General features: G+C 37.2%; 1 protein-coding gene across 1 annotated transcript; it reads right to left on the minus strand.

The window, feature by feature from the left end:
• Positions 1-4,863: 4,863 nt before the first annotated feature.
• On the minus strand, positions 4,864-5,901 carry LOC121438981 (melanoma-associated antigen B18-like). Its single transcript, XM_041639480.1, has one exon. It carries the CDS (start codon positions 5,899-5,901, stop codon positions 4,864-4,866), a length of 1,038 nt encoding a protein of 345 aa, XP_041495414.1.
• Positions 5,902-8,901: the final 3,000 nt, after the last annotated feature.

An 8,901-nucleotide genomic window follows, 5' to 3' on the forward strand; every position in this document is an offset into this window, starting at 1 on the left:
TGAGCTTGTGAAAAGAAGACAGTACAGTTCTTCAAACTTACTACTTCATAGAAAAGTAATCCAGGCTTTTTGCAGGATACAAGGGAAAGAGACTGCTGAACTTTGCCAAAACAAAACAGGAGAAGCCTTCAAAATTCCTTCTTCATAGAATAGTCGCCAGATATTCTATGCTTCTAGGTCAAAGATGGATGTCACAATATTGCAGAGGAACCTTGGGTGACTGTCTAGGCAGCCAGACACTTGTCATTTCTATAGCTTTGGAAATGGATTGCACTGTATTTACTCTTTACTTGGGTGATACTACATTCTTGGATGGTCTTTGATAAAACTGAATACTAGATAGTGTCAGTTTTCCTAATGATCCTCCAAATTTGCCAAATGCAAAAGATCTGAATAATATAAATGTAATCCTTACTTAATAATTATTCTTGTTGTATGAAGCTTTACTAATGTTAAAGTTAAAACCCTTCTGTTTTATTTAGACAAGAAGGAAATGTTCTAGAATGTTATTTTAACTATGTAAAGATATTTGTTTCTGCTGCATTTGTTTAAAAAATGTAAATATGTGTTACATTTGTTTATGCTGCATTTGTTTTATTTTGAAAAGATGTGTTGCTGACTCACCTTGCTCATCTAAGTCACCTGATTGATCTAATAAAAAATAGAATGGCCAGGAGGTAGGCAGAAGAGGAATAGCTGAGGGTGGCAAGAAGTGTGTAGTGATATATTTTATGTGATTTAACAAATAAAATTTGCTTGAAGGCCAGAGTGCAGAACTAAGCCACGAGAGGCCAGGCAGTGGTGCCATACTGCAGACAGAAATTTCTGTCCCACCTGGCCTCACTGTCATTCAGTCCCAAATAATTTGTCCCCATGTTGGGCACTAAATGTAGCGTGATTAATAAAAACCAAGAGAGAGAGATTGGGGTTCAACCTGAAGGTCAGAAATGCAAAACACCCAGCCACTGACTCTTACCTCTACCTCTGTCTGAAATGGCAGTCCTGTCTTCAGAAATCCTCAGAATAAGACTCTGAGAGCTCTCTCCTCCTGTCTTACATTCCTCTCTTCTGGGATTAAAGATATGCACCACTACTGCCAGTTTTCTATGGCAAATTCATATGGTTACTGGGATTAAATGTGTGTGCACCACTGCCTAGTCTGTAAAGCTGACCAGGGCTACTGTTTTACTCTCCGATCTTCAACCAAGCATTATTTATTAAAATACAAATGAATAATCACCAAAGCACACACGTTTAATCCCAGGACTTGAGAGATAGAGGCAGATGAATCCCTTTTAGTTCAAGCCCACCCTGTGCTACACAAAACTGATCCAGTCTATAAGAGAAATGGAGATCACACAAAGATGATTCCAGCATTTGGAATCCCAAGCCTTCAATCCCAGAAATAGGGAGGTGAAGACAGGAGTGATATGACTGGGTGGAATGAGGCAGCAGTCTGGAGATGCAGTCTGAAACATGCAGTCTGAGATTTTTGTAGACAGGACCACTGCTTTGGTCTGAGCATTGGTAGAGGTAAAAACTCTAATTGTTGGCCTCATTGCTTCTCTGATCTATCAGCTTTCACCCCCTAATATCTGACTCTAGGTTTTTATTATTAGGAACAACTAGAATTCATGCTACAGCAGAGAGGGTATGTAGAAGGAGAAATCTAGGTTGGAGAGAGGAAAAAAGAAATGATGAGAATGAGGAAAAATAGAGGGAAAAGCCCACAGCCAGAAGCCAGGCAGCCTCCAGAAAGCAGACAGAGAGTAGGACATGCAGAAGAAAAATAAAAATCCATGAGACAAAATGTTTATGAATAGAAACATGTTAATTTAAGTTAAAAGAACTAGTCAGAAATGAACCTAAGCTAGGCTGAACCTTCAAAACTAATAAGTCTCCACTTCATGATTTGGGAGCTCATTGCAGCCTCAAGGAAAAAGTCTAGTAGGTATTTGAACTGGGCACACTATTAAGCAAAATGAGTCTTGAGTTCTTCATCAAAATGATTCTGAGAAGTGCTCTTTTCCAGGACTTTTGAACATATTGTTTAGAATTCACCTCCCACAGTCTAGTGAAAACACAGCAGCTATTACTGTGATCTTTTGACCCCAGATTGTACAGCCCTTTATGATAGGATGTACCTTTTTTCTGTTTAAATATGAGATATCCTTGAATAAAGAGTGCTGAGAAATCAATATATAATTACTCTAAATGAGATATATATTAATATTTGTATATAATATGTCCTCTGAGAAGCAAGAAAATTTCCTAAAAGCCAGCAAATCTTTCACTATTTGAGGATTGGTTTGGATACCAAGGAATCAATCTAGCTTGCTTTTTGTTGTGATGATAAAATACCCCGAGAAAAGTAACTTAGGAGAGGAAAAACTTTCATTACAGCTATGAATTACAGTCTCTTGATGGTGTAAGTAAAGACAAGTACTCAATTAGGATTTTGATGCTTTAAACATGAAGTTAAGCTGTCTTTTGTCTCAGATGCAGGTTCATATATAGCTAACTTCCTCATAATGGCCAGGAAAACCTGCCTAGGGAATGGTGCTGCCAACCAGATATTCAGTCCTCCAGTACTAATTAAAAATCAAGGTAACCCCCAACACGCATGCACACACACACACACACACACACACACACACACACACGTAAACCTAATCTAGGCAATTCCTCTCTCAGGGGACTCTAAGCCTGGATGCAGCTTAAAGCATTTGCCCAAACCCAAGTGTGTACCGGCCTTCCTCCTTCCCTTTCAATCACAAAATAATCTCTGTTTTCACTCATATAGCTTATATGCTAAAACTCTCCTTAGAATTTAAGAAATTATACTACATATGACTTATTTCCCATGTTCTTCTAGTATATTGAATTCTGACTCCTTCAATCCAGAGAAAAGTAGGGTGATTCACCAAAAGATGATCATCTCATTTCTCAATAATATCAGAGAGACAATCTGAATATAACTCTTCTTCGGTCTAGAAGGGTTATTATGTTGTTAACAGCACTTGCTTCTCTTGCTGAGGTTTAGTTACCAGCAGCCACATTGGAATGATCATACTGCTTGTGACTCCTAGAGATTCTGATACCCTGCTCTCCACTCTACAGGTACCAGAATGAATTATATATATATATATATATATATATATATATATATATAAAACATTATTTGTACACATACATTATCTATAATATATATCACATTACATATGATATACTATTTCAAATACAATATGTTCAATTATACACATATATTATTTAATATATTATATATAAAATACATATTGTGGTGCATCACGCCCCGTCTGTGCTCTATGCGCCACCATACAGTTTGTGAACCGGGCAAGGGGGGCTGGAGATTGAAACACACAAAGACTCACAGACAGAGAGAGACATGAGTCATTGTTAAAGCCAGAATGACCCAAGAATGCCCCCTGTATTGTGTTCAGGGGCAGCTTATATAGGGATAGCCACGCCCCAGTCAAACACACCAGAAACCATTCCCCTGCCATCAGAAACTCCTGAGGGTCTCATGCTTAGAGCAGCTGTTGGCACTCAGATCAGGGGAAAACAACTTGTTTACAAAAAATTAAGGATCTAGGGGTTCACTGCTCCCAAAACATATGATATATTATATGTAATATTAGTTATTACATATAATATTGAGTAAATGATTATAGTATATGTTTATATGATCATGCTATATTATACAAAATACACATTAAATGTTATATTTAATATAATAATATACAATATGCATGATATATAATGTATTACTATATAATAAATAATTATAATATAAGATATAATTATAAAATATAAACTATTACACATATTATGGCATATATATTATATCTATAATGTATGTCCAGTTCTCTATGTTCATCTACACTAGGAGTTGAGGGTGCTTTCTATCCCACCACTGGTGGAGATAATTTGGGTTGATATATGATTCTAAACCACTAATCGTAGTTTTATATTAGTGGGTTTTTTTTTTCACCACTATGACACACCACACTTGGGGCCAGGCCATGCTCACCACTTCCCCACATTCTTCTAATCCAGTACACATCTTAACTGAGCTCTGTTTTCCACTTAGAAAAGGTGTGAGTTTCTCTTAGTCCCCAAAGTGTCTTATTTTGTATGATTCTCTTATAAGAACTTTAAATTCTCACACCTCCACACCGTTCTTTGTACTTCTCATTTATGTGTTAGAGGATCGAGTGCCATCTTATGTAATAGTTGCTCCCAGACTCCAAAAGTCTAAAAGCAGCGCCCCATTCATTATTTTGTCACTGTTTTCTCCTCTTCCTGCTTCTCTATCTGCTTCTTCTTCCCCACAAATTATTCCTGTTTACAAAGAATAGATGTTTGGTAAATGTTTGCTTGGGGAATAAAAGTGTCAGTGAGTAAGAAGTTAACTTTATCATAATTCATGTTCCTACATTGTTTAATGAATGAAATACATCCAGGCACATAAGTTTAATTTAATTTTATTTTGTAGATCAGATAACAAGTTTCAGAAAATCCAAGAGTGCATCATCTACTACCATGTTTTCCATATTTTCTTCTTGCAATTTTATTGAAGTTTTGCTTTTTCTAAGAAAATGTCTATTCTGGTGCCATGTTTTCTTCTTTCAGATGAATAAGATGTATTTCAATTTGTTTTCAATACTGAAACTCTTAACTGAAAGAAACGTCTGGAAACTTGAAAAAGCAAAACTGAATGTTACTCATGTAGAATAAGGCTACAAATATGAGATGCACTCTTTTCTCTCCAACACCACCTCAGTCCCCCCTAGTTGATTGAATGTTCTCTTTCAAACTGATGAAAAGCAGGAATTTTGGTATTCAGTGCTGGTTGGAGGAATTGTTGGAATTGTCGTTGGTCTCTGTATCGTTTAAGAAACCAAAAAGAATCATAGATGCAAATTTAGCATGCATTCTCTCTTGGTCGGCTCTCAAAGCTTCTTGATACAAGGATGGGAAGGCACTGGGAACAGTGTTATGGACTTTGGCCAGAAACTCAAGTACTTTCATTTTTCTTGTTTCAAAGAGGGCCCTGGGACCCCACAAGAATTGATAACATTGTGAACCCTTGTAAGGTACCCGCCGATATTCCAGGTACCCATCATTCACAAAATCTTTAGTAATGAGCTTCTTGACGTTTCCATAGATGAAGTGATTGACTCCAGCATATACTCCCATCACACTAAGCGCTTGCCAGACATGTTCCTCATTAACACAGCTGCCATTCATGAAGATTACACACAGAATTGTCATCAAGAGGCCACTCTTGGGCATGATTTCCTCGCAATTCGTAAGTTCTTCACCAGTAGGACTAAATATGCTGACAAGGTCATAGCAGTGTCTGGTTGGGTCAGTTTCTTTAACATCAACAGCAAAGGTTAGCACCATGAGCTCAGAGGCTTTCTTAAGAACATCAGGAAACTCTTCCCTGTTGTGTGGGATGACATGCTCTAGTATATCTTCCTTTGTTATTGGCTCCTTCTTTTTATACTTTCGCAGCATAAACAGTACCAATGAAATTGCTTTTTCAACTATCTTGGTTGATGATGGATTACTAGTTGAGGAAAGTGCCCAGGAAGTACTTGGTCTAACCTCATCTTGGCTCTTCACACCTTCATCCGACTTGATGCATGGAGCACTTACAGAAGCAGAGGTGGGCCTCTGAGCCATCTTGGGTTTGCCAAGTGATTCAGCATCAGAAAAGCTCTGGACATCACTACTATACAGGGGAGAAGAGGAAGAAGGATTACCTCTCTCTTCTACTGTCGGGACCTGAGCATCCTGAGTAGATCGGGTTTCACATCGAGCCTGATGGCGTTTCTCACGGGCTCGGAGTTTACTTTTATGACCACGAGGCATGATGATTCTGGTTACGGAGTATCAGCAGAAGAGCAAGGCATCTAGGGATGGAAGAATGAGATGGTATGACTATCTGAAGAAAGGTGAGATCACTTTGGTCTTTAAACCAAGCTTGCCTCTACAATCATCTGTGACAGCAATGCTATAGGGCTCTTGTTTCAGTTAGTCTCTCTCTCTCTATGAACTCATTAAAGGAAATTAGAGAGTGAATAAGAGTTTGACTGAGATCTGGTAGTCCTTCCTAGGGCAACCTAGAGCTTTAAGCAGGTGCCAGCAGGTCTAGGTTCCATGAAGTAGGAAATGATCATCTTAATTTGCCTTTAAACTTAACACGCCACACCTGAATTTACATTTAAGAGCAATCCGAGCTTCCCATTTGTCACTCTTCGGAAGTTGGATAACTAACCATTAATAGGAAAATGAGAGAGAGAGAGCCCTAGTCAGCTACCCATTCCGGGTTTTCCCACAGCTACCGATAGAAGCTAAACAAAATTAAGTCTTCAGTTGTAACCATTAACCATAAAACAAGCTCCCTTTCTCCCTGAAGCCCCAATCCCCAATAGCCAGAGCCAAATGGCCTCTGACGGTCAACAACAGGGGCAAAGGTCTGTGTCTACTCTCTGTTGCCATGTTGAGAGTCCTCTCATTTCTCACTCAAAATCGTATTCTTTATTTTTGTAACCCCCAGAAGTCTTTGCTGACTTGAGTTCACTAACCTGAGATCAAACTCTTCACTTGCTCCTTGGCACTTCGCAGAAGGAGGAAATACAAGGTGGGACTACTGGCCATACCCGGAGTCTCTTTAGCTTTGGGCTCAGAGACGTAACAGAGCATACATGACAGAGCGCCCGGGGCCAACGTTCTTAACGTCATCGCTTTTGATTTTCCTGTCACTTTTCCCCTCAGAAAAAAAAAACTCCTTGGAGTTGGAAGTCAACCTTACTATCTTACATTGACATATTGACAGCTCTGCCTGTGATTTCTCAGTGAGGAAAGCGGGGGGGGGGGGGGGGGGGGTGTCTTGATTTTTGAGCCGGCTGTCACCATTGCATGGGTCTTCACCGCATGTAAGTGGATGGAGGTAGAAAGGTGGAGATGGAAATCTTCATCTTGGCTACTTCTTTAAAGTTTCCTTGAAATATCAATTCCAAGAAGGCTCTGAGATGTTTCTGAGTTGCGAGCATTGGAGCTGATTCAGACACTGGATTCAGAAGAAGATGACCAGATGTCGATGTTCTAAAAGAAAAAGGACTCTATGAGTTGGGTTCTGTTCATCAGTTAATATTGGATTTTGTAATCTTCTGTCTAGTTTTTAATTGGACAATTAATTTTTATAATTTAATAAAGAATTACAATTTAATGAATAATTACAATTTTGACTACAATTATGTTATAATATCTTTATATCCCTAAGAAATATGCATGTCTGAATATTATTTTTCATGAAAATCTACTTCAATTTCTTATACTCAATACCTTAATATTTTATGCATTATGTAACTAATCTGTTACTATTTGATGTACAGCTATTTTAAAGGCTATTTCTCAGCAAGAAATGTTTATTAGTAAAATAAAGATATTATAAGATTCTAGAATTATACTGCCCAAATTCAAACCTTTGTACTGCCTTAGTTTGACTTCTACATTACTGAAAGAATCTAAGGTATTGACCCAGATCCTTCAGTAAAGTAGGACACAAGAAAAAGGCTAGATTGAACTCCCAAAATTTTCCTCCAACTGACTCTATTTTCTTCTTAAATTACAACAGACCTGTCTTTACTGCAGGGAATATAGCCACTTGTCCAAATACAAGTTCTAATTCAGCCGATCCTTAGTCTTTCTGAAGGATTCTTAGTTTTACTATTGATCTATTACTAATATTGTTCTTTTATTCTTCTGCATATATTTTCCACGATTAAGTTTCATAAACAACAATCCAAGTCTTGTCACCACATTGGATGCTGAATTAAAAGCACTATATCAGTCTCCTTGGATTGCTATAACAAGATGCCATAACTATTTCAAATTTGATATTTTGGAACTAGTCCTTCAGTTCTTAAATGTACCTGAAACCACATAAATGAATTAATTACTTAGCATGATTGTTTAGTAGTAAATAAGGCAAACATTTGATGATTTCTTTGTATTTGAGTCACTAGTAATCTCTGTCCTGGAATTTTCTAAGATTTTACATTTTATTTTGCCTGAAGCCATAAGGAGTGTCTAGAGAGTCTGATGTTTCCCATAATCTACAGTACTTATGAAGAAAATGTCTTACAGAATTGCCTAAAGACCTATATAGTGGATGAAATTTCTCAGTTGTAGCTCCCTCTTCCCAGATGACCCTGACTTATGTTAAGTTGACAAAAACTGAACAGTACAAGACCATATTACCAAATAAAATCACATTGAATTTTGAGGTTTCAAGACACAAAAGGCAGGACACAATTCTTCGTTCATCAGATAATAAATATGTAAACAAATTAAAATTGACATCACCACATTAGGTATCTTCCTTTGAACAATTGATTTATTTATTGACTCCATTTCCCTAAGTTTATTTTTATAGTTGCTTACAAAAAGATTCAATACATTGTTGCTGTATTTATTTATACATAAGTTTTAGATATTTGTTTTTATGCCTATGTTACTTGTCTTATTTGTTTTGTGTGGCAAAGTTCTTAGATTTAGTAGTCAAATGATTCTGCTGGATATTTCCAATTAGAAACTCATACCATTTATTATTTCTTTCTTGATATTCCTACTTATTATATAGTCTGATGTCTCACTACTGTGGTTATATATTTCATGTTTAAACAATAGATGGTACCATACATTTGCATCTTGACCTTGATTTAATGTGGATGTTTCTAATATATAAAATTTAGTCAAGCTTGCTGTAGATGTTATAAAATGACACTTCTCTTCTAATAAGCCTGTTCTTTTCTAATGAAAGACAAAAAAAAGGAGTAGATCCAGATGGGAAGGGAAGTGGGGAGG

Source organism: Microtus oregoni, unplaced genomic scaffold (assembly GCF_018167655.1).
Source record: "Microtus oregoni isolate MIOR12 unplaced genomic scaffold, Mior012 000059F_ref0000304, whole genome shotgun sequence".
Taxonomy (NCBI): domain Eukaryota; kingdom Metazoa; phylum Chordata; class Mammalia; order Rodentia; family Cricetidae; genus Microtus; species Microtus oregoni.